The following is a 27,019-nucleotide window of genomic DNA, read 5'->3' on the forward strand; positions in this document are numbered from 1 at the left end:
TCCGCCGGCTCTGTCCTCTCTCTTCTACTGGCATGTGGTACAGAACAAGCCAATATGAGAACAAAGACTCCAGGAGCCTCAGGCCAGGCCTGCGGTTTGTTTTTAGGCTGAAGTAGCTGTAATATAAAAGACCAATATAAAAGTGCCTAACGCTAAGTTTCGTTTCAGTTTAAAATCTACGCGGACCGAAACGCTCCTTTGGTCAGTCAGTGGGAGTTCGTCTGACGGAGGCAGGTACTTGGGGACAAGCACCACAAAGGTCCCTTGCCTGGCCCCAGCCCAGCAGCAGCATTGAGCGCATGTGCGACCCTTCCAGCACATGCAGTTCAGGAGGGTTCTGGCTTCGGCAATAAATAAAGCAAGCGAAAATACAACCATCACTTTTGGACCTTTAAATATCTTTCTCCTGCACTCGGTGTCTCTTTACACAACCCTCTCCTTGAGGTGTCTGGATCCCCTTCTCCAGTCCCGGTGCAACCAGCAGGGGAGAGGAAGGGTCAGCTCCAGAGGGGACTGATGGGAGCGCCCATCCCGGCATCACCGGCACGTGTGCATTTCTGCCACTCGGTGGCACTGTTTACACTTGACAAAGCAGCACCAGTGGAACTTGCAACTGCACCTTTCCACCACCTCCACTTCGTCCGTGTGAAAGCCCCTCCCGCAGCACATAAGCTCACAGCCATCGATAGCTTTGGAAGTCTTGTTGCACTGCCGGCCGCTGGTCCCCAGGACCCCATTCTTTAGGTCATGGTCACAGAAGTCAGGGCTGGAGTCCAGGTAGACCAGGTCCTCATCTGTGTGTGGTTTGAACTGGGAGTTTTTTGGCACCAGGACTTTGGTGGAGCCGATCTTTCTCTGCTCAACTTCTGTGGCCCCATCAAATTTCTCCTTTAACATGTTGCCCACTTTGCGGAAGGGAGGCATTGCTTTCCAACAGGTCTTCACCTCGCACGAGCCTGACACACCATGGCATTTGCACTCTACCCGCATGTTGTTCAGGATAGCCTGAAAGAGCACACAAAGAAGAGAGCTATCAGCTGCCTGCAGGAGGCACACTCACCGAGACCCATTAGTACACACCAGGCAGTATGGCAGTAAGACCAGGAAGTGTGATGTAAGTGTGACCTAGCGCAACAGTGAATGGAGGTGCCTGCTTGAGGTGAAGAGACATGACAGTGAGCAATGAAGTGCTGGAGCCATTAGTACTATCAGATGAAGGGGAATGGAGCTTGGGCAGTGGCCACCGGCTCAAGTCTGGCAGCTGCCCTGGTGTTCTGAAGAGCTATTACCTTCCTTCCAGCCTCATTATTATGGAGATTCATGAGCGCCCTGCTGGAGGAGGCGCCTTTGCTTCTCTCCCGGACATCAACGAACGACTGTGAGAAGGCCACTCCGTAGGCGATGTTATCAGAACAGCCAGACCACTGGAAGCCTAAAGCACAGCAGGGATTGGAAAGGGTGATTTGCAGCAGAAATGAGGGTGAGGCAGAGCTGGAGGACAGGACAATCAGTTGGCTCTTTGGCCTGTCCTCTCCCTCTCCAATCCCCACAGTCTAGCTACAGAGGAGCTGGCCACTTCCTGTTTCTCCCTCCAAAGGTCTGTTTCCTTTGAGTTCACACTGGACAGCTGCCTCCAGTGTCTAGTGAAAGGACTTCATGTGCCAGAGCTGCTATGGCAAAGAGCAGCTCCAGAACTAGGACTCTGCCATCTAGGACCTTCTAGAGAAAGGAAATAAGCAACACACACCCCAAAATTGCTGGAGCTCTTTGGAAACAAAGGAAAAATATTTCTCAGAGGCGAACTGTGAAGCCGTAACCTGCGGCATGAAGCTAATATCGGATTTTTATCTCCTGTGCGGCTGGCCTGCCATGCTGCCTGCTGGGCTGTACCTTCCCCTAAGTCCCACTGGTCCCTGGACTCTGATGGCTCTGTGGTGACTCCGTGTAGACTCACACAGAACACTAGCACAGCGGTGAGCATATGTACTGTGATTGCCCTGCAGGGCAGAGGAGTCACTCAGACTAAAGGCACCTGCAGGGCTTGGGAGTGTGTTCAGCAGTATGTAGGGATTCTCCCAGGGGGCACCATGCTGTACCCAGACAGAGCGAATTTCAAAATGTGGAAGCTGCCTAGGAGCCTTTGTGTGCCCGAACAGCCAGACAAATGGGTGACCTGCCCACCCGTCCCCTCCGAAAGGGACATGCACGGAGTGATTGGGGCAGGGATCCTTTTTGTTCCTTTGTCCTTATTCTTCCTCTCTCTTCTCTAGCTGGCGGGCAAGGGCCCAGTGGATCTTGTGCAATCCTGTGCTTAGCCTAGAGAAGGCCTCTAGTGACCGTCTGGCACCTCCACTCTTACTTGCCCATATCGTACTCCTGTAAGGACTTACCCTGTGGACTGACACCATGCACAGTCCGATCACAGCCACACTTCTCCAGCTCTCCACTGCTGCAGGCTCGCGTCACTGCGAAGGCCACCCCCGCGGAGGAGATGGCATACACAAAAGCTGCTTCCCGTGTCCCTGGAATGACAAAAGTTGCAGTGGGGAATCGTTTGCAAATTCACACGCACAGTAGAGGGCAGCTCCCCTTCCAATCAGAGGTGTCCATGCCCACACACTCATGCATGTCTCTGTCAGACTGACGCCACTGCCTGATCCAGACCCTCCCCTGCCACATGCAGTTGGGTGGCACAGAGGAGCCCTGCATGCTACCTACCAGACAGAGATCCTGGCAATCAGCTCCTCCCAATCCAAAAGCCTGGCACTCAGAACCTCCTATCATCACATGCCCCATCCAGAATACTTGTACCTAGAACCTACCTACAGATCCCCTGTCACACAAGGCCATATATGTTGCATGCCTATACCCTGAACCTATGGGCAGAAATCTCTGCACATACCCAATACATACACCATGCAGAACAGAGCACTGAAAGCCATGGATTCTGAGTCCCCCGCCCCCCCCCCCAGCCGTTGTATGCAGACCTCTCCTCTCTCACCCCAAGTCTAGGGCAGAGAACCTCCCCAGAGCCCCTCACACAGCAACCCAGCACAGATCATTCCTGCTCACAGATGCCTGCAGCCAAAGCCCTGCACAGAAAACCCTATAGCTGGAGACCCTGATGCAGTCCCAATAAATTCAACTTCATACTACAACTAATTTTTATTACTAATAATTTGGAACCTGTTGTTTGGGGCCCAGGCAGTTGAAGCAAACAATTAAACCAGCTTAAGTTGACTGTGAGAATCAAAGCGAAGAGGAATACCATTAAAATGGTGAAAACTCTCCCCAGCCCTTTGTACCCAGTCTCCCAGAGGAGATCAAACAGAACAACCCCACCAACCTGTCCCCAGCAGCCCTTCGAGAGCAGCCCCAAGCAGACTCACACCCTAAACAGTCTCACAGAACCTCCAGGGCCCAGTTCTCCACTGAACTAAGGAGCAGTGCAAAAGGGGCCTTCATACAGTGTCTAGCACAAGGAGTCTTGGTCCATGATTGAGACACTTAGCTGCTATGACAGTACAAATAAATAATAGTCAGGCAGTGGATGTCTTCCCCTATAGAATGAAAAAGTGCCATAGTGGGGCTCCTTGCCAGAATAGCTCTGCTAAAATCCCCTTCCAGCCCATGCTGGAAAGGAAGTTCTGGGAGCTGAGTTGAATCATAGAAGATTAGGGTTGGAAGAGATCTCAGGAGGTCATCTAGTCCAAATCCCTGCTCAAAGCAGGACAAACACCAACTAAATCATCCCAGCCAAGGGCTTTTTGAAGCACTGCTATGGTCCAGCTAACATGACATATGCAAGCCCATGGGCAAGTCAGATCAACCCTGAGGATGCTCTAGCTTTGCAAGGTCTAGCCAAGCCCCCAGACAGGCCTAGAACATCAGGCCCACCACTGCCTACCTTCCACCCACCCCTGCACTGACTGCATCTCAACCAGAATCCAACCTCCATCCTCACCTAGAGCCCTCACACCCAAACCATTTCCTTCCAGACTGAATCCCACATCGAGCTGCCCCTGGAGCCTAAGAAGCTTCCCTCTGCCTTAACAGCTCTAAGTAGAATAGCCTGCACACCCCATCCCCACAACCCACCTACAAAATCCTTCTCACATTGCTCTGCTCTAGAACCCTGCCCCACTCTCAGAACCCTATCCCTCCGTCAGCTGGAGACAGAGCCCCTTTCATGCTGCTTTTTACGGTTACCAGAGTGGTTACTACACATTGAGGAAGCAGTTGTTTGAGAACTTCAAACCTCTATGGGGGAGAAAGCAAACATGCAGGACACATGGCCAGGTTTCGGCTGGCCAGCTGGCTGTGCCAGCAAAGACTGGCCTGTGTGAAAGCAGAGCTACAGCAAAGCTGCAAAAGAAGAGGGAGCTTTGCAAAGGTGCATATAAGGGGTGTGCCCAGGTCTGTGTCTCTCTCTCTCTCTCACGGATAGCATCTCTCTGCATGTGTGTGAGGATTGTGGGTTTAGTGGTCACCAATTAAATCATGCAACACCCAATTCCCTGGCTCCTGCCATGCTCTGAAGCCAAGGCAGCTGGGACATAACAGGCCCTTCTGTCTCAGAACATGTGCTGACTGAAGGGATCAGCATTTAAAGTCCAGGCTGTGCTACTTGGAAGCTCAGGGCAAAAGGCCCCAGGGTCACTCCAATGGCGGCTGGAGAATACCATTGTGAACAGAGATCTGCCCTTCACCTCTCGGGCCCTTGCTCACAACTGACTGGTCAGACAAAGGGGAGCAACTTTGGTGGTCGCAGCTCAGACTCTGGTGGCCAAGGCTGTAATCTGGCCTGGGCGGCAGTGGCTGGTGAGGACCCAGCCAGCGTGGGACTGAATCACCTCCAAGTTAATCGAGGTTAATAGTAGGATCATGTTGGTCGGTTTGTGCTGTGGCTGCCTAAAAAGAGACGACTTCAGTTTCTGGTATTTCTGGTATTTCCAGTCCTGAACCTTCACAAGCACAAATCTTCACCCCCATGCTGAGGGAAGGAAAGTTAAATAAGGAGCTGAGGCTGGACTGGGGGAGGCTGGGGCCTGCAGGTCCTGGTATGTCAGAGCAGAGAGTGCCCAGAGCTTCAGAGAAGAGGGAACAGCAGGAGTCGGGACACCCAGGAGCTAATCTAACCCACAGAGCAATTAGACAGAGGAAAGGGGGTCAGAGTGGAGATGCCTCTGGTCACTAGTTTGCCAGGAGAGAGGGAGATCTGAACAAGGGGGAAGTCACTGCAGCTCCCTCTGCCATAGAAACTAGTGCTGCCTTCAGGAAAGAACAACTCGGCTCTGGAAACAGGCCTCATGCAGCCAGCCATGGAGAAAACTCACCACTCCTCCCGAGCTCTGCCAAAGCGCATCTGCTCTGCCCTGTACCCTCCTGCGGTCAGAGGCGCCGACCCTGTGGGTGTCTGGGGCTTGAGCACCCATGGAAAAAAAAATGAATGGGTGCTCAACACCCATCAGCCACAGATAATTGGGAGTGCTGCCAAACAACTGTTTGGCAGCTTGGGGAGGGGCTTGGGGGAGGGTGGAGAGAAGTGAGCAGGCAGGGGCCTCAGGGAGGGGACGGGAAGAGGTGGAGCGAAGGTGGGGTCATGGAGGAGGGGGCGGATCAAGGGCAGGGCGCCTGGTGAGGGGATGGAGAAAGGATTGGAAAGAGGTGGAGTGAAAGCGGGACCTTGGGGGAAGGGGCAGAGTGGGGGCGGAACGGGGGTGGAGCACCTGCAGGGGAAATAGAAGTCTGCGCTTATGGTCCTGGCCACCCTGCAGCTCTGCCAATGCATCTCAATACTGACGCGCCTCCACACTATTCGATGTATTTGTAGAGCTGAGGAGCACTAGGAGTCCTGACACCGAGCTCTGCCCCACTTGCCCCCAGCTATTACGTCCTGCCCCCCTCCTTGCTTTACAACATGAACAGGGCTCGCTCTGTTTGGTCACAGCGTTGTCATGAAGTTAGCACAACGCTCGCAGACGGTTAGCATGTAGGAGGCGGGGGTGGTCCACGCCAGAGATCACTTCGTGAAGATGAATGGTGCTGGAGTCTCTATAAGAACAGGAGACACTGTAGCTGGAAGGAGGAGAACCAGAGCTGGCACAGCAGTATGCTACGCTGAAGAGAGCGAGGAGTGTTTTACTGATTTTGGGCAGCAGAGGGCATCATCCCAAGGTCTCACCCACAGTCTGCTTCACTCAGGAGTAACAAAAACGCTCCAGCCCTAGCTTACGGCTTGTTCACTGACCAGAGAAGAGACCAAATAAATAAAGCATCCTGCTGCTGCTGCTGAACCCTTGCAAGGGGACGCTTCTTGGTGAGGCAAATGAAGCTGCAGAGCTACTCAAGTAGCTTTATAGGGCTAGTTCCAACTCAAACACCCTGCAACACAGAGTTCAGGCCGAGAGCCCACGCCCAGCCTACGCCACTGTGCCCAGGTACATACAAAGCAGGGCTCTGCAGCATGAGCAAGGAAATTGGGTCCACCATGGAAATGCAGACAGCAGCTAAGGAACTGGACAAGCTTAAAAGCAGCCCCAACGAACCCTCCCATACAGCATGTATGGGAGTCCCAGGACCAGGAGGTACCACGTGCATTACTGCCACTCTCTCTACATCCTTGCCAGCTTCCCGTGGCTCTCCGCAGCCAGCTGAGCCAGTCCCGGAGCTGCAAACAGTGACTGTGCCAGAATCCCATGGCTGCATGCCTTGGTAGTCCCCAGTGATGGCTACTTGCCGTATCCAACCCCCAACTGCTCGCTGCCAACACCCAGCAAAACAAAGCTGTTCTCACTCATGTGCCTGTCTTTTGGGAGAGTAACACACTGCTATTCTATAAAACAGGTGCGTGGCAGGGAAAGGTGGCATTTATGGCTGAAGCGAAAGGATAGCATCAGGCCATCTCCTGCCCTCCACCACATGGTAGCTCTGATGCTGCCAAATAAACCAGACTCCACACTGGAGTGCTAGTGTGCACACGCTGCATGGGTCTACAAGATGCAGCCATTTCCCCAAAGCTCTGCCTCGGTCTGCAACACTGCTACAGCCCCAGCTCGATGCTCGTTATCTCCCACCTGGAAGCTCATGCCTCAGTTAAGTTCACTCCCTTTCCCAGATGAGCACATGCCTCTGGACAGTTCGCTCACCTTGTGTCACGACCTTGCCAAAGACCGGCAGGGTGTCCAGTGTGGAGCAGTTCCAGCGACGGTTTCGGAATTGGTACTGGCACTCCTCGATGGCCAGCTGGGCTCCCCGGCGCACTGAGTCCATCACCTCCAAGTTCCTCTTGCACATCTGCACTTGGCGCTGGATTAACCCTTTCAGCTTCTCACAGGTCTCTTCCTCGGAAATACTCCCCACTGAGGACAACTTTGCCAGGTACCTGTCAGCACACCCAGCAACATCTGTTAGAAAGGTTTGTTGGGCAGGAGAAAGAACTGTCCCAGCCTCTCCCTGGGAAATGCTGCCTTTTCATATCCATACAGCTGCCTGGGAGGGGAAATCAGGGACAGCCTTGGGCACGGACACCTGCAGTCCTGAGGCTGGGAAGACCCCTTGCCATTGCACTGACAACCTCCAGGGCTGGTGAGATCTCTACCCGCGTGGCCCCTTCCAGTAGCCTGGATAAAGACACCGTCTGCTCTCCTCTCCTTCTTTCCTCACTGGAGCTGGAGGCTAGTGCCTGACTGGGTCCCTCTGCATCGTCAGGCTGGCTCTGACAGTTCTGCAGAACGGCCTTTCTGCCTCGAAACAGAGCAAGGGCCCTGACAGCAACACTGGGGGAGAGTGCGGCCCCTTGCCCAGCTACAGCATGGACCACACTCACTCCGTCTCTCAGCAGAGGCTGCTCAACAGCTCTGCTCTGTCCGCCTAGCATGGAGGGGGTGTTCTCGGCATGTTCTGAATATGCCCTGTCAAGTCTCCCGAGTACCAGCATATCCAAGTGCTACTAGGAAAAGCCAGAGGTCTCGCAAGTCAGCCAAAGCAAGCAGGGCAGCAGCTCGGCTGCCAGCTACAGCTGCCACACTGCTCCCTCAGCGCTGGCTGTGTTCTACTCACGACAAACATCTCCCTCAAACCACTTCCCTTCTTAGTCCTGCTTTTAGCTTCCCCAGCCACCTTCGCGTGGGGATCCAGCCCTGGTGGGTGGTGGGGGGAGACTGCTGGGTCTTTCACCACTCGGAATTCTGTGGGGCTTGAAGGGGGGAAGCTGGAGTCAGGAGCTTGTCGTGGGCAAAACCATTTGTGACCGGCACCTTTCAGGTCCCCGCTTGCAAACATGGCCTCAAGGACTCACCAACCTGAAAAACGCTGCCTTTGCTTCCCTGTGCACCCCAGGCTGCACTCTCCTGCTGCCTTGCACACTGCTCTCCGGGACTGAGGACATGCGGAGGCTGCTGCGCCAGCCTGGGGTTGGCTTAGTGACAGCGTTCTGGGGAAGAGGTGCACGTGGGGGTGTAACCCCCCCCCCACTACCTGGACTTCCAGCGATTTATCCCCTTGCCACTCTCCAGGCCCACTCCACTTCCTGGGTTCCTGGCAGTTACTGGAATCACTCCCCCACAAGACTGCATGGGCTTCCAGAGGGTTACCCCACTGCCCCTTCCTGGGCTCCCCCACGCACAGGAGAGAACTGTGAGCACCTGCTCTTGAAGGGAGGGGCTGGCGATCCCACCCCAGCTCAGTCCAGAGAGGGGAGGTTCATTAGGTCTCTTGGAGAGCCATTGTTTTACCTTCTTCCCAAAGCCCCACCTCTTGCCTGGGCATTTTGATCCCCCCCGTCACTATTTCTGAATAGCTCGGGACATTGGTACGTTATTCCTACCGGATCCTGGATAATTGCAGACCCTCTGCACCCATGTGCCTCCCAGAGCAGACTCAGCCAGGGACCCCCGGCAAACTCTGCCCTCACACAGCTCAAGGCTAATGTCAGCACTCTCCTCTCTGCAGCCGCTGGCTCCCGCTGACGTGCTGGTGATGGCAGTGTGCTGCCTTTAGGGGTAGGGAGCTCCTACAGCTTAGGGCAGAGTTCCAGACAAGTTACTCACTGAAACTGGAGTTAGGACTAAATATGTATCAATAAACCCAGGGGGAATCCTTACCACCATTCAGTGCTTGGACAGACAGACAGAAAATCACCCCTGAAATAGCTGACAGCCAGAAAAATTCAAAGTTACATTTAGCTACACTATGAAGCAGCAAGGGCAGTTAAGATTGTTTGAAGCACCTCAGGTCAATTTGTTTTTGAAAGTCGAATCTTGTTTTTGAATTTCCTGATTTTCAGGAATTTGCGTCTTACAACATTCTGTTAAGGATCCTTCCCTTACAAAGTGAAGCTCTGTTCTGAGAGGGGACTACACAGGAGTGATTCCTTATTGCACAGTTTGCTCCCCTTGGGTTTCAAGTGTCAAATCTGCTGACTTCAGCAGTACATACGTTTTCAGTGTGTTAGCTCTGCGGAGCCAGCTCAGCAGGAGGGAGCTGGATTCTGTTCTCTCCTGTGCATCAAGAGAGTTGTTCACTACATTCCAATCGGTTATACTTGTACAAAATCACCTCTGGTGTCTGGGCTGCACAGGTGTCACTGAAGGCAGAATCTGGCCTGTGGAATCCCTATTACTAATTATGTGCAAGACAGAGAACCCAGCTTGACTCTCAGGTCTCAGGGGAGTGCTGGCAGTCAGAAAAAGCATGCAATTTTCACTTGTAAATTGAGCACATTTGATAGGGAGCTAATGAGACACAGACAAACATGGAGTGTCTTGCTGCCATATTTTCAGAATGAAACTCTTTTACAACCTTAACCCCAGTTAAATCTATTTGTCCAAGAATTTACATTCTTTTAAGACAATTACTTGCTTATGTAAAAGCAGCTCAGTGACTCCTTAATGTATATTATTGGCTTAAAGAAAACGAGGACTTGTGGCACCTTAGAGACTAACTTTGACATCTTTCTCTCAGAGCCTCACCTCCTTCCATCAAGCCAGGGTCCTCAGATATCTGTGGCAGGCTAGGATACTGGGAAGGATGTCTGCTGTTCCCATGCAGTGCTGCTCTCTACTCCTCCAAGATGCCAGGGGCAGATAATACATCACTACTTTGCTTCTGAAGAGACATTAACCTACCTTGAAACCCCCACCTTCCCCTGAGTTCAGTAACTATTATCCCTGTTTTACAGATATGGACGTAAAGGCACAGAAGAGTTAAGAGACTTGCACAATGACCTTGCAGATTGGTGGATTAGTCATGGAAGTAGGAGTTAGGAAAATTGGGTTCTAACTGCAGCACCAACTCCATGCAGTATGTCTGTGCCTTGGCTTTCTCCTCTCTGAAAGAGTATTTGCTATCTCCTTGGGGAGTGCCACAAAAAGTACAGACCAGGGCCACAGAGTGAGGTACAGAACTCCTGGCTCCTAACCCACTCCGGAGAATGTTCTCCTTTTCCCTGTTCTTGGACCATGCCCACAAATGCAGTATTTGGGGCACCTCCTAGTGCTCAGAGAAACCCCCCTAATTAACACTTCCCACAGCTGTGCAGCCAGCATCACTGATGATTCCGCAACTAGTCTGAACACAAACAAGCTGGCAAGAGGAAGTGATGCCACAGGTGAAGCAGCTGCTGGAGGCAGCCATGTTAGCGTCAGCTCTGTTCAGAATATGGGGAAACTCTATTTGGCAAATGGGAGAGGAGAAAATTACTTCAGAGACCCAATGTTCTTTCTAGCTTGGCAGAATTCTCCAGGCGATGGGGAGTCAGAAATTCAAAGCAGCGTAGGAAGAGAAGCGTGACAGGGCTCTTTCAAACCTTTCCAAGCAGATGCTCCAGATAAGACGCTTCCCAAACAAATACTTATTACTGTTTAAGAAGATAAAACGAAGACAAAAGATGTTTCAGAGAACTGCATCCATCACTGAGAGAGGAGCTGTTAACTTGATACACAAGACACACAGGCTGGGTGAAGCTATCCAGAACGCTCACCCATGGGGGCTAGCCACATGCCTCCATCCCCACTCACCATGTCTATGCACCCACCCCACAATGCTGTTCAGCACTGCTCCATGCACAGCACACAGACACAAGCATGCACCCCCGCTGCTGGTGACAGCACAGACTGCCAACGTAACATGGGCCTGATCTATTAAGGGTGGCCTCACCTACTGTTACACAGAACCTGGTTTCCAAACGCATCTCCTCCCATAGCTCTTTCAGGAGACCTTGCTATAGCACCAGATCTGTTGCTGAAGGAGTCCAGCCAGGTCATTGATGCAACAAAAAATCCTTGCCAAAGTGCAAGACAGTCCCCAAGAAACCAGCCAGAGAAACTGAAGAGATAAACATGACAAAAACATCTTGCTCTTTTTGGAAGGAGGGGAGTCGTGAAATGTGGTGCTTTGAGCTACTACCACAGACAGTCCACTAGGGGGCCTCTTGGAAGCCAAGGAGAAGGTCTGCCGACAGGAGACAACAGAGCACTTCTTTCTATAACTTCAAACCGGTGTCCTGAATCACACCGCACAACCCCAGCAGCCACAAGTTACGTGGGCCTATGGCAAGTAACCATGGCTTCAGTTGTGGATGTGTACAGCCCAGTCACTTTTCCAGATAGCTTAGGGGCCTCTTCCCAGGGGAAACAGCCTCCCCTCTTGAGAACTAAACCAAACACATACATTTCAGTAAGAAGTTTCCGGAAACACTTGTTTCCTGTCAGGGCTGGGATCTGGGGGGTCATGACAGAGTAATGTTCTGGGGCACCAGGAAAGTTGCCATCGCATCACAGCCACGAGATGGGGTGGGTTATGCAAGCTAAGTTGGTTGAACTGGGGATGCCTTTGCCTACTCAGCTCATGTCCATCTCTGCAGGCCGCTCTGATCTTTCTAGCCTCCCCTGCTTTGACTCCAGCCTGACAAGCTCTCCAGCCTCCCTCTCCAACGTAAATTCAGGGATACCCTCCAGCTCTCACTCCCCTTCTCCCTCTGTGCTCAGGTACCGGAGAGCAGCCCTACTCTGCCTTTTAGCATCCGGGGGTGGTCTCCTTGTATTCCATCCCACTCCACTCCTGTCCTGTCTTTTGCATACAAAGCATTCTGGGTATTGCCATTACAGAAAAAGCCAGGCTTCAGCTGCCTGGCCAGCCACGGATCGGGGAGCGGCGAGACGAGAGTTGGGAGCAGGCTGAGTGCTGCTTTCTGGAGGCCGGCAGCGAGGCCAAAGGGCCATTTTGCATCGCCCTACTAGAGAGGAACTGCAGAGACCGGTGACTGCTGATGGGCGATTACCACAGTCAGTGGGAGGAGAAGTTACATGGCCAGCAAAGCATGGCATGCGTCAGGCACGGGTGCAGTCAGCACCCACAAGCATCGGGAAACTTCTGTGGCTCCATATAGACAAAGCTGAATGAGAGATGTTGGCCCTGGCACAGGCTCCTCTCTCCCCTGAGGTGGAAGAAGAAAAATAGGTGCATCTCACATTGCTCTCCTCCTGATCCTTGGCAGGCACAGGTTAGGAGGGGAAGCAGGTAAATATCCCCTCTTCCTCCCTGTCTCTAGGAGAAGAGGGCAGTCCCCCATCCGCCATCTCCGGGGCTGTTCCCACCACACATTCCCATGGTCACAGAGCTCCAGGTTTCATGCCTACATTTTGTGGCGCATCAGCCCTCGTCCCAGTGGAGGCTACGGAGCATTTCTAAACCATTTTGAGGTGGGGACCAAGCTGCCTTAGGCCCTGGGCTGAGGCATAATCATCTCACCAGCTTCTCCTCACTGTGACCATGGAAACTTTGGGCTCCACCATTCCATCTGGCCCTTAAAAGGGACACTGTTGTAGCATTTTTTATTTTGGCATTAGACAGTCGTTTCTCTTTTGCACATGCACAAGCTAAGGCTGCAGGAGCAAATTACTCCAATGCCTGCATTCTGTAGGACCACTTTCCACCCCTCATTCCCACCAGTACCATATCTAACATGCTCTGCTGCAGTGCTCATGACTAGACAGCCTGCCTTGCAGTCTGTTCCACCACACAATTGCTTTTACTGCCAATAGCTGTCTGCAAAACACCACAGAATTTCCCTTCCTTTGCTGTAGACCATTGTACCTTCTCCTGCCGTCTTCCAGCTCAACTTCAGTTGCATTGGCCTGCCAATTCTCAAGTCTATAGGGTTAGTTTCAAGACCCTGGGCTCCTAAACCTGGCATGCAATTGTACTGGAGACTGCTGGGCCAGGAACGAGAAGCATATTTTCAGAGGGCAAGAGCCAGCACGCTGACCAATGGCTGCCTCATCCCTTCAACATGTGACAAATTGAGGCAAACTACTGAAGTCTTCAGAGAACCCCTCTACGTACAAGGCCAGTCCCACTGGGCAATGCCAGACAGCAAACCCACAACTAAAACTCAGTCGAGATGGAAGGACCTGGGTAGTTATAGGCCTGTCGGCCTGACATTGGTCCCAGACAAGAGAGTGGAGTGGCTGATATGGGACTTGACTAATAAAGAATTAAAGGAGGGTAATGTAATTAATAGAACCTGCCAAACTAGCAATCTCTTTTTTTGATGAGATTACAAGTTTGATTGATAAAGGTGATGTAATATACTTACACTTCACGACATTTTGATTTAAAAAAAAAAATAGAATATGAAATTAAGATATCACACATTAAATGGAATAAAAACTGGATAACTGACAGGTCTCAGTATATAATTGTATATGTAGAATTGTCACTGAGTGGGTGTGTTTCCAGTGGGGTCCCACAGGGATCAGTTCTTGGCCCTATGCTATTTCATATTTGTATCAATGTCTTAAGAAAACATAAAACTGTCAATGATAAAGTTTGCAGATGACACAAAAACTGGGGAACTGGTAAATAATGAAGATGCCAGGTCACTGATTCAGAATGATCTGGGCCATTTGGTAAACTAGGTGCAAGCGAACAATATGCATTGTAATACGCAAAATGTAAATGTATACATCTAGGAACAAAGAATGCAGGCCATACTTACAGGATGGGGGACCCTATCCTGACAGAGGATGACTCGGATAAAGATTTGGGGGTCATGGTGGATAGTTAGCTGAACCTGAGCTCCCAGTGCGACGCTGCAGCCAGTGGGATTCAGGGATGCATAAACAGGGGAATCTTGAGTAGTTAGAGATTATTTTACCTCTGGATTTGGTACTGGTGAGACTGCTGCTGGAATACTGTGTCCGGTTCTTGTGCCCCCAATTCAAGAAGGATGTTTATAAATTGGAGAGGGTTCAGAGAAGAGCCATGAGAATGATTAAATGATTAGAAAACCTGCATTACAGTGATCGACTCAAAGAACTCCATCTACTGAGTTTAACAAAGAGAAGATTAAGGCATGACTTTATTACCGTCTGTAAGTACCCAATATGGGGAACAAATATTTCATAATTGTTCTTCAGTCTAACAGACAAATAATGTAATACAATCCAATGGCTGGAAGTTGAAGCTAGACAAATTCAGACTAGAAATAAGGTGTAAATTTTTAACTGTGAGAATAATTAACCATTGTCACAATTTATTAAGGTTTGTCATAGATTCTCCATTACCTACAATTTTGAAATCAAGATTGGATCGCATTCTAAAAGACCTGCTCTAGGAATTATTTTGGGGCAGTTCTCTGGCTTGTGTTATACAGAGGCCAAGCTAGGGGATCATAATTGTCCCTTCTGGCCTTGGAATCTATGAATTTCCTTTTCAGTAAGATGTGTCTAGGGATCCAATTAGCAAATAGATCCTATGAAGATCAGAAAGTCAAATTCCCCTGGGTAAACTGACCCACCTGAGTACAGGTGCTGGACCTTTGTGGACCATGAAGAAGAAAACGCATAACCCAAGCATCATTTGATTCCCAAAGTAAGGGACTCTTTAAGTCACTTCTGCTTCAAACTATTTCCCCAAGTAACCACCTGGAAGTCCTTCCAGGGCTAGAAGATGGCCCAGAATCAGAACCAGAGTCTCTCAAACTTTCCTTAAAGTTCTCCCCACCTACATATTGACTGTTTCCATTGGAATTATTCCTCTACAAAGTCCCTCAGCACAATAAGTAAACAGCAAGGCACCACAGAGAAGGCATTAGATCCTACTTTAGATAGGTATTTTCCTTCCTTTCTCATATTGGGTCTAGAACATAGCAAAGGAACCAATTAATCCCATGGTTCATTTGTAGTGGGCTGGCTTTCTTTTAGTGACACTGTCGCTTGCAGTGTATACCTGTTACTCTTCTTTCCTTTAGCCTTTATGTCTCAGGAATTTGTCCACAACTGTAGTTCCCTGTTTAAAAACCAAAAAGGTCTCTTCTACACAAAAGTTGCACTGGTTTAACTAAGGCAGTATAAAGACACACCTTAGTTAAATTGGTACAACTTTGTGTTTAGACTAGGCCAAATCTCACAATTTAAAAACGTCTGCGACTCATCTCCTCTGCAATTGTTTTGTCTGCAATGCTGCAAGATCCCTCCTAACCCCAGGGCTCTTTTAAAAATTAATCTTGTTTTTATTTAAAATATACCCAAGGATAATAGCAACTTCAGGGGAGAGTTTCCAGGAGCAAGAACAAGACAGAGAAAGCCATTCAGGTTGGCAGATAAAACAGAAATTAGGGGAGATAAACCTCTGCATTTCCCACTACTGAGAATCTGAGTAATTGAGATGTTCAATAAAGGCAGAGATCAGGGAAGACATATCAAGTGTCTTGCAGAGAAGAAGCCATTTGGATTTTTAAACATATCTATTCTGGGTGTGTTGGTGCCTCTGATGTTCTTGTTCTGTGACTATTGTAGTGAATGAGCACGGGGCCATCTCTGTGATTCTAGCGCCACCAGACCTTATTTCCAGAAACATTACAACACACTGGAGGGCGCTCCAAAGAGTCACGGAAATTAGCAGAAGGGTGGATGGATCGAGGAACGATTAAGAGTTAAATAAAGAATGTATAATTTGGTTTAGAATTAAACAGAAACCTCAGTTTGAAAGACACCCCAACAGTGAGCTTCGTTAGGCTGTGGAACAGTTCGCCTAGGGCAGGGGAAGCAGACCAGGCGGCTAGAACTTTTTAAAAGACTGGGCAAAACACTAGTAAGTGTACAATGGAAAGCACTGGCTGGGATTAGATGGGGCCTAGGATTGGTTTTGGTTGAATTGTTCTGCTCTCCTTGACTAAGACACCTTCTTTAGTCACTGCCCTATTTCCATCCACCCCACTCTGCAAAATGCTGGAGAAAGGTGCCTTTTCTAATCTCCCATGTGACCTCGCACACAACAACCTGCACCAGGCTGGTTTTCACTCTGGCCATAGCACAAAAGCTGCCCTCTGTTTAGACAATGGCCTGTGTTACACTGACTATGGCCCCTTCTGCCTAACATAATCTCATCCACACAACCACTCTCATCCTCCTGGACTACAGCACATGATGAGACACAGTTACACTGCTATAAAAGGTTGAGGCCCTCTGAAAGTGATCGTTTCAAGCAGTCTGTCTTACATTGATTTGTGTGAGTTTAAAAAGGGCAAGTCACAACTTTTAAGGCATAAGGAGCCATTATGATCATCTAGTCTGGCCTCCTGTATAGCGCACGCCAGAGAATTTCTCACTTAGCAATTCCTGCATCAAGCCCAGAACTTCTGCTCTAGCTCAATTTGATATTTGAAACAGTGATGTCCCATCTTGACTTAAAGCGATGGAGACTCTACCTCATTGCCGGCTAAGCTGTTCCAATGGTTAATTACCCTCCCAGTTAAAGATCTGCCCCTATCGCCAGTCTGAATGCATCTAGCTTCAGCTTCCAGCCACTGGTTCTTGTTCTGCCTTTGTTTGCTAGATTCAAGAGGCTTTTGCCATCAGAAATCTTCTCCCAATGTACCTACAGCTTGCTCAGGTCACCTCTGACCCTTCTCTTGGCTAAACTCGATAGATGGAGCTTCTTTAAGCTCTTGCTGTAACTGAGACGAGTCGGACGGGACGCTGGAGCCTGAGGGCTAGGTAGCAGATGGTCGCTGTGGGGAGAAGCAGCAGCAGCACTGGGGAGCAGGGAGGTGTTTGTGCCTCAGGGATGATGCCTCATGGAATGCAGGGGAGAGACCGAGACTTTGGCCTCTAGAATCAAAGGAGCGTGACTGGAGCAGCCCCAGAGGCTGTCGGAGCTGGCAAGGGGGGAAGTTAACCTTAGCTCCCACCCCAGCATCTGCACAGAGCAGAAGGAGCTCTCTCCTCCACAGACAGAGATATCTCCCCACATTGGCATCCAGTTCTTCTAGGACACAGGGGTTTACCCCTCTTCCCCAGGACCTGCCACAAGCAGAGCGGTTTCCTGGGAGAAAGGGGAGGCTCCCCAGGAAGGGGAAAGGACCTCACAGCATTGCTGCCAGGAGAGAAAGGTCCTGACTGGATGCACCTGGAAGGAAGAGGGGCAATTTGAGGATTCTCTCATTCCCACCCAGGGAGAAGGGGCTGGAGCAATCCCCCACCCCCCATGACTCTTTCAGGAGTGAATTACAGGACATGGAGAAGGGAATCCACTTCCTGTGGTTTCCTGATAGGCCTTGAGCGGACAGTGGAGAGAGGGCAGAGGAGAAAGTCCTTGTGAACAGCTGAAGAGTCACATTTGTATTGTGCTCACTCCTTAGGACATTCATGTGCTTCTGCACTGCCACACACTGCACTACTGTCACTGCCCAGCCAGTGATGCCGCACACCGCCAGCGTCCGTCAGCCCACTCACAAACTCTGCAGTGCTGTAGCAGTAAGTACATTGCACAATACGGGGCATGCTGCAATACCTCTGTGCTGCTGCACAGACACACCACGTCATGCACTAACACAATTCAGCAACCCCTGATTAGCACAATCAGCTGCGTGTGCGGCCAGAGCTGGGAGTACAAAACCCAGGGATCTGTCGGAGCTGGATCCAATACATCAAACACCTGCCTAAGTCTGGGAGCTTTCACCCATGGCCATTTGTCATTCATGGCTCTGTGGCAACATCTCACTATGCGTCCTACCTAGAGAGGCCCTTTGCCATCTCCCGCTAGTCAGACACTGTTTTCTGTAACTGTTTTTTAATGGAAAGCGTTGTCCCTGAATTGATTCTTTGAATAATTCTGTTTTGGGCATTAGACCAGGATGTGTCTATATCTTGATCTTCCTGTCACATCGGCCACGCATTTGTTCTTCTCTTGGCTTTGCTTTTCAGCTCCCAATTTCCACCTCTAGTTAAAAGTGACCAAGTCAGGCTCTCAGTGTGACATTTCCACACGATTACAAGCTTCTGCCACACTAGGCTTCACACTCGTCACCTGCCCTCGCATGCCAGTCACAGCACCACTCCTCAAGTTTGGCCTTGCTAACCGTCCCACTCCCCATCACAACAGGGGATCAGCCAGACCAAACCTGTCACAACGCCTGGAGCAGGGAGCCAGGCCCAGCCCCATGGGATAGGAGCCACTGCTGTAGGGTGAGTGCAGGACAAACTCACCCTCGTGCAGGCCCACGACCCACCTAGAACCTTCCCCAGACCCACTGCGGGAGGCACAACTCTGGGAAACACCGCTCTGTGCTATGGCACACCTGCACGGCTGCATGCTGCACACCTTGCAAACCTATTGCTGCATGCTGGCACACAGACGTTTCCTGCCACACACACTGCTCTGTGCCAAGGTTTCTTTGCCACAACAGTCACAGAGTCTGAGAAATGCTGTCACTGTCACAAGCTTGTCATGCAGTGCTGAATATGGTCCAATTGCTATTATTCTAAAGGAGAAAAGTGCCATTGGCACTGACTCGATCTTGTTGCTCAACCTTCAAATCAGGAAACATTGCAAGAGAGTCCAACTTTACAATGCCATTACCCCAATGTGCACACTGGCAGGCCGACAAGACCCCAGGGGCAGCACTAACTTGCACAGAACTTACAAGAGTTCATGAACTGGCTTAACTGAATATAAATGCAAAAACTCACAATATTAACTCTTCATTGTGTCTTCCTCAACACGTGAAGAGGAACTGCTCCTCTGCTGGCTGCAGCATCCAAGTGCTAGCCGTTCTGAAATCTGCAGCAACTCTAAGAAGTTGCTGTGTCTGCTAAAAGTTGCAATTGCCACCACAAAACCACTGCCCACAATTTTCTTACAGCCGTAAATATTGCCAACCCGAGTGTCTAAAAATCCTGAGTCAGGGCCCCCTGGGTCATCAGATTTTTATAAAAACTAGCATATTTGGGGGGCTTTATTTGCCTTCTGGATTGAGTCTTTAGGGACCACTTGAGTCATGTTTTCAAGCTTCTCTCTGAAACCAAGAGGACTAGAAACTTTTTAAGTGAAAGCTGAGATTCTCTTGAATTCACATGACTCCAGGATCCAAGGCTTAAAAATATCCACAAAATACCATGAAAGTCAGTGAACCTGCCTTGGTGAAAACATACGAAAACATGCCAGAAACAGATTCTTGAGTTTGTCTGGCACTTTTATCACTTTTAAGAAAGTCAATAGACTGCTTCCACGTATGCCATCCAAGACAAGTTAGTGAAGGGGATGACAATGAACCAGAGATGCAGGAATTGGGGGGGGGGGGGGGGGGAGGGAGAGGGAGGGGCCCTGCATCACTCCCTGGCTTGAATCCTTCATATACAGGGTTTACAGTTTGGTTCAATGGCTTCCAGCACCCGCACTATAAAAATTGTTCCAGCACACGTGACACTCCTATAGCTGAGTGACACGAATAGCAGCAACTGTAATAGTCCATCGCAGGCTCAGATAACTGCAGGGTCCATTATAGGCTCAGAAACCAGCATCACAGGCAGTTCCAGGAACGAGGCAGACAGAAGTCCATTTTCCTTACCATTGTTTTGGCCTTGGAGCTCACAGGAACCTTCCCCTTCTCAGCCTGGGAGGCAGCACTTTCTATTCCAGTTTCATTTCTCAGATACCCTCCTTCACACCCAGCTTCAGGGTGGTTCCGGCATGCCACTAGCCACCAGGGACCACCTGCTCAAAAAGCCCCAAATAAGAATGCTCACCATCACTAGCTATCTGAATATTACTGATCAATTTACCTCCTGTGTCCTGACAAACTTAGTCCTGGAGATTCCCGGCCAGCTAGGACCTGATTATTGATGGCATTACTAGCTTTTAAAAGGAGCCCGAGATCAGGGCCTTGCCCATCCCAGCTAATTCCAAAGTCTGGGAGATTTCAAAATGTTTTTTCTGCCACCAAGATACAAACCTTTAAGCCACTCGCTTGTTGTTTTTTTTTGGGGGGGGGGGGGGTGAGGGGGGAACTAAAGCTGGCTGGGCTTGTCATAAACTGTTGCAAGATTTTTTAATCTATTTTGAAATATAAATGTCCTACAGAATAAGTTGTAGCTTTTAGCTCTTCCTCCTCTTGCCCTCCATGGAAGGGTGTCCCCACCTGCATAAGACTCTGGGGAGAGCTTGCTGCAATGCCTCCCTCAGGATTAGAGGGCAAAATATGAAGTGACAAAGCATTGATGGTGGGTCTCCAAAGGAACCCTGGGGCAGCACAAGGGTGCTGCCCCACCCCACTCACCAAATTTGTTCCCAAATCTGGGTCCTCAAATCTCTCCTCTCCCGGAATACTCCTAGTCAGCCATTCATTCTGCCTCCAGGACAGTGCTCACAAGATGTTCAGTATGCAAAGAAACTGTGGGTCTAACTTGCAGTGTTGGTCTGTCTGTTTTGTGCTGCCATAGGCTGGCTACCTGGGAGCGTCCACTATGTAAGGTCTGGAACAGGGAGAGTGGCCAGGGGAAAGGGGATATGGCAAGAATGCCTCTATGTTCCAGACACTCCCACTTGCGCAGATCAGCCAGCATCTTGGGGCTCTCGGCAGCCAGACATCAGTTAGTACACCTTAGGGCTGCTCTATACCAGGGACTGGACCAGGCCACAGCTGGGCTGAAAATCTAGAGCCACAAGGATGATGTAAAGGTAAAATCCATGAGTGGATTTTAGCCAGACCTGAGAATCAGGGCCTCTTGCTGCTATGAAGAAAGCTGGGAAATTGCTAGCTGAAGAGTACTCAGTCATCCACATCAAGGTAGTTGTAAAAGCAGAGCCAACCAGACAGAGAATTATCAACACAGGGCCCAGTTCCCCATCACCCTGCACCATGGATAGCCATTTGCACCAGCACCATCAGAGTAAGCGCTACCAAATTAGAATTCTGCACTCACAACACCAACTTTACAAAGGTGTCCATGAGATGAGGAGCCAGGCACAGGAGAATCACGTCCTGTGTTTGCAAAGCACTGGGAGATCTCCGGATGAAAGGGGCTGTAGAAATGCTAAGCATTATTCCTTCCTCTCTGGCCCTATAACGCAAACAGAATGAGACCACAGAGACCAGCTTTCCAGCCAGCCTCACTTTGTAAGTCACAGATTTTTAGGTATTCATTGAACAGTCAAATCCACTTTCTTAAAGTTTAAACACCTCCCCACTTCCTCCCCCTCAAAACAAACAAAAAACCCCAACAACTGTGCTCCTGGCACTTTAAGCCAAATCTCAGCCCAGAGGGAAATGTTACTGCCACATCTCTACCCCCTATTTACAGGGGCTAAAGAGCTGCTGGCGGCACACCCTGCTATACAGCAGCTTAACCGCATCTCAGAATATTTACCTCACATGGAGAGCCTCCTGCAAAGCTCCCAGAGACCAACACAGTTTTAGCCAGATAACGGCATGAAAATGAAGGCAGTCGCTAATGGTTTCACGATGAGTGGATGCCCAGGATTCTCCACACACAAGGGATCTTTTTTCTAGAGCTTCAAGAAAGTCGTCCTAATAATCCAAACAACCAGTCACATCTTAAAAGCCAATAGCGTCAAATACCGAGTTAGGAGAAACCAGGCTTTGTAGTGCCTGTTAGTTTACTGGCTATGGTTACCCAGTTAGATTGGAACTTGCCAACAAAGTTGTTCTGTGATGATTTCATTCGCGCACATAGAGTCAGAACTCTGACCATCCTCTCCCACTTCGGAGAGGTGCTCAGCTAGTACACTGCTGAGTGCTTGGGTCAGCGCCCATTTGGAAAAATGCCACATGCATCCCATTTGCACCACCTAGAAAATGCCCTGGCACGTACAAGCCATGTTTTGGAGTGCATGCACAGGGTGCAGGGTTTGGAATATTTTAGCGCAAAACCACAATGAATCAAAAATTTAATTCAGTCCTATACGCCAGTCACAGTAACACTTGCAATGCAATGTGTTGGAAAGTAACACAAGCCATGGACTATCCAGGAGTGAAATGCCTATGCATGCAACAAGCTTCTGCGCTCTTCTGGAGATCAGAGCTTAATTTGTAATGAAAGAGGTGCCAGGGCTCAAGCAACCTTTTTTACTTTCATTAACTGATGCAGGAAGCCTAGAGGTGCCGGGGCTATGAACTGCCAAGCCGTGAGGTGCCAGGGCTCATCCCTTGCACAAATTAAGCACTCCTGGAGATAATGTTTGGCCAACTGTGAGAGGCACGCAGAGGCCAAAAGGAGATGTTTTCTTCCCCTGGCACATACCCTCACTCTGGGGCTCAGATCTACTGGGAACTGACCTTTCACTTCAGTATAGTGGTTTAGTATGAGGCTTCTACTGAGCCTGGAACTGTCGGAGGAAAAGCAAGGCTACAGGTGTTATCAAAAAGGAGAAAGTTTCTAGTTCCAAATCTGGAAATGGCTTAAGGACAGAGATTTCCAGGACATGCAGCAAACCCAGCAGCAACTCCCAAAATCCAGAGACTGACAAAATATGCCTGAGGTTTACTTTCTAGCCAGATATCTTGGTTTGTTCAACGATCAGATTTTTCAAGCTCCCTTCCAACTCTGAAAGCCTCTGTAGCAGAATGATCCCTCTGAGGGACTACAGGTCAGCCATTCCAGAAGATCCCAAGATGCTTCTCCTTTACAGATTATAAAACGCATAAACACTGGCACACAAACCAATCTAAACAGCCTTTCCGCAGCTACCTCCTTAGAGCTCTTCCATGCAAAGCAAGGAGTTTGTGAAAATGTCCAATTCAACTGTTACAAGCTGTCTGTCTCTGAAGCGTTTGGGGAATGCGAGTTCCAACAGGTTAAAAGAAGCTTTAGAAAAAAAACTCTTGTCTTGTGAAATGCTCACTGAGCTTAATCACTAATCCAGCAGGTTTCTGGAAAAATCAAACTCTCTACAGAGCTGTGCCACGGAACATACACACAAGCCTGAAGAAACATGCACACAAACACTACACATCTGGGCATAAAGGTAACACACATACCCAAAAGAGCCACACACTGCCTGCCCAGGCTGAATGCAATGGACATGGGCCATGTGTGCTGTACATACACATATATGTAGTATACACAGGCGTAAAGCAAGACACAACCCTACGATAAAGCAGAGCACTACAGAGCTCTGCACAGAATACACATGGTATGTAGGAAACATGCAGGGTATACTCATTCTCAGACTATCTGATAGCTCCCAGGTCCTTCTTTCCCTGTTTACTGCCTGAGGGCAGCCCTTTCTTTTGATGTCAAGAGTGGGCCTTGCCTGAGTCCAATAGGCAAAGAATAAAAACACCAAGTTGTAGATTGTCTTTTTATTGGACTAGCTACATTTGTTATGCCAGACTCCATTCTTTTCTTCCAAAAGCAGTGAAATGAATCTCTGCTTTCCCTCCACACTGTTGGCAGGAATTGGTGCCTGGAAGTAAGTGCTTGGAATGAGCCCTCCACTCCCACAGAGCTTCATCCCCACATGTCCATCCTCTTAGAAAGATCCACTATAACCTAGAAAGTACAAGCTGTTGCACACAAGCCCCCAGTCGCTGGCAGCTAAAGCCGCCTATGCTCGGTTTTCTCAAACATGAACCAAGTGGGCTGCAATACGCTCAGCTCCAGTCACGCAGTGTATAGAGACCTAGGTACCAGGACTACATATCATAATAAGGCATTTCTCAGCCTTGCTGTAATACAAATACACAAGTTAATGCATAATCCCACCCAGCCAGTAGAAATCCCTCTCAGTACAGCCAACCCTTATGGGGGTGGAGGGGGGGAGTCTTACTCCCCTGGGTGGTTTCGCTGAAGGCCATTTTCATTGGTTACAACACAACTTCTCCTGCCCGCTATTCCTGTGAGCCAAACCCTCTTTGTCCAGAAGAAAGCCCTGGGGAAAGCAGCCTCCACTCCCACCACTGCATCTCCACGCTGCTGTCCTCTTACACACATCTACTTTTACAACACAATGACAACCTTCCTCTTACACACAAATCCCACCCACTGGCAGATAAACAGCCACACATTCCCTGGCTCCTTCAATTTTTGGTAACCTTGTGTGTATGGGCCAAATGGCTGGGTGGGTGTGGGAAACCTAGCTCAGCAGTTTCTGTTGGTACTGCATCAAAACAGAGTGCAGGGAGAAGCCTGGAAGTGCTGGAGAGCTCAGAGTCCCTGTAAAAATCCCCAAATATTAAGATGATTCCACCTACAGAATTTTCCCCTTTTCCCAAAAGCTAGCCTGGCAAGCATCTGTGCCAGCACCTCTGCAAAGTTCCTGGTAGGGCCACTATCCTCAGCCAGTACTTCCCCTTTCAGTCCTGTCCACTGCAGAAACCACCACCAGAGATCCATGACATGTCTTCACCAAACGTGAGGCAGTGCCGCCTTGTGGTCTGCTCTAATCCACCCAGCATTTGCAAGAGACCCATGCCACAAAACTCTTTCCATCTGACAAGGGAAAATAGGGGGAGCTCAGTAATAGAGCATGGGACAATTTATCCCGTGTGACCCAAACAGGCTCCTTTATAGCACCCTTCTCTTCCATCCATTTGAAGGATGACAGTGGCCACTCCAGGCACAGACTGGTCAGCACCTTGGTCTCCTTGGGCTGAGCAGCATCCTCTAAACACCACTCAGCCACCACTGGCTTAAACAAGGGATAAAGCATTGGCCCCTGTGGACTACAGAGTGGAATGGGGGGCATAGACGTGCTGTGGCTGACTGGGTATTCATTGTGGTAGCTGAAATTTAATGTCTCTGGAGATTAATCTCCTTTCCTGAAACACTCATCACTCCTGTTCCTGCCCATGGGAGATTCAGGTGCAGAGGAAAAGGCAAACTGGCCCTTCATCTTTATTGTTATGCTACAAGTGGTAAATGTAGCCATGGTGGCTTGTGCTACTGCTGTGACCCAAGCCATCGACAGTGCAACAGTCACTTTGCTCCAGAGACTAGATTTGTTAAACCCTTGAACTGGGCTCTAATTAGAATTCAATCACAGCCTCCCAGGCTGATAAAAGCTGGGAGCAGCAGCCTCCCCACCCACCAGAAGAAATTAATTAGTCAAATCAATAGTTAATTCAAAGTTTGGAGAAAGATGCTGCCCCTCCCCCACCCCACCCCCAGCAGAGCCCCCCAAAGGGCCTGTTTCAGGGAGCACTTCCCTCAGACTTGGCAAAGCTCTAGTGGAATTTTCTAGAACATGTGGCAGTTTCCCTCCTTGTTTACCTTACAAGTTATCTCAGTGTTTGTTGCAGGTCTTCCTAATCTAACTGGGCTCCTCCACATCCTACCATCAGGATTCGCATTTCTAGAGCTCCTCATCCCAGAGAGCCCCACAGCACCACTGATCTCCAGAGCTTTGGGGCAGCATGTGCCAGCCAGGTGGAGAATGCAAGGAGGAGGGGAAGCAAACCCCTACTCTTCTAACTAGGGCCAGGAGAGATCCAGTGTCTATCAGCGCAGACAGGCCCTGAGGGTGGGGAAGAGAAAAGACTTCTGCTAAATTGGGCTGTAGATTTGTAACTTTGCCATTTTCTCTCTCCCCACTTCACCAAATCCTGTCCCCGGCCATTCCCTCGCTTATCAGAACCGCAGCAAAACCCAGGCTGCATTTTGACCTGAGCTCTGACCTCAGGGCCTTGGTGCTACACAGATTAGTAACTTAAGAACAAATGCAGATGTAGCTTCTGCTTCCATAAAGTTATAGTATAACTAGCCTAAATAATAAATAATAATTCTTCAGAGGAAGAGCTCTGCCTCACCTCTGTGGGCACACAAGTGCTGGAGTTCAGCCCAGTTAGTCACACCGCAACCCAGGAAGCAGGCCATGACCTCAGAGCAACAGCAGGGAGGACATATAGGGCAACTTCATTGGGGGCATTTGTTCTTTCCTCCCCACATGGAGAAACCGTCCTGCACCCCCTGCTCTCCATGTAAACCAGGCTACACCCCTACTGCTCTCTAACTGGTTAGGACACCAGCACACTCAGAGGGAAGGGGGGTCCCAGGAGGGCTGCGAGTCGTGCTGCCTGAGGCGGCCGCAGGAGACAAGGGTCATGCTGGGACTGGGACAGATAAGCAAGCAAAGGGGCTGAGTGCGGCGGGCGGCCAATGTCAGCGCCTGCAGCTGCTGATCAGGTAGAGCCCCGCTGCCGAGCTAGCGCCTCGCTGCTGAGCCTGGAGCACGAGAAAGGAAGCACCGTGCGCAGCCACTGGGGGTCACTTCTCGAGCCCGGCCAGCCCCGCTCCCGGCGGGTTAGTCGGTTGCCCCCTCGGATTTTCTCCGTGGGGAAGACGAGGGGCGGCCGGCTTGGCGCAGGGGAGATCCCAGCCCTAGGGAGGGAACAAAAGGGCTAGAGGGACTCCCCGCCCCCCAAGCGTGGGGCCAGGCAGGCTCCGGCGCCGCACCTTGAAGGCAGCGAGCTCCCAGGCGGACTCGGCTCCGCAGGGCTCGGAGCAAGTGCCGCCCGCACTGACACCCCCTGCCCCGCAGCGGCCGGCTCGGCTCCCGGGGCGGGCAGGGTCCCGGCTCGGAGCCTCTCGGCGCCCCCGCAGAGCCCAGCGCGGGGGCGCCGGGCAGGGAGCCGCCGGCCCCGGAGGCACCTGCTCCGCGGCGGGTCCGCCCCCAGCCCCGCTCCCCGGCCCCGCACTTACAGCCAGTTGCTGGCGTTGGCCGAGAAGGCGGCGAGGATGACGAGCAGCAGGGAGCGCAGGGAGTACTGCGGGCTCAT

At 50.3% G+C, this 27,019-nt stretch overlaps 1 protein-coding gene across 1 annotated transcript; it reads right to left on the reverse strand.

The window, feature by feature from the left end:
• Positions 1-537: 537 nt before the first annotated feature.
• Positions 538-27,019, reverse strand: WNT4 (Wnt family member 4). The gene is made up of 5 exons (XM_077837139.1): positions 26,943-27,019; positions 7,149-7,384; positions 2,391-2,522; positions 1,290-1,432; positions 538-1,005 (listed from the first exon to the last, which is right to left on the reverse strand). The coding sequence occupies exons 1-5, from the start codon at positions 27,017-27,019 to the stop codon at positions 538-540; spliced, it is 1,056 nt and encodes a 351-aa protein (XP_077693265.1).

Source organism: Eretmochelys imbricata, chromosome 18, assembly GCF_965152235.1.
Source record: "Eretmochelys imbricata isolate rEreImb1 chromosome 18, rEreImb1.hap1, whole genome shotgun sequence".
Taxonomy (NCBI): domain Eukaryota; kingdom Metazoa; phylum Chordata; order Testudines; family Cheloniidae; genus Eretmochelys; species Eretmochelys imbricata.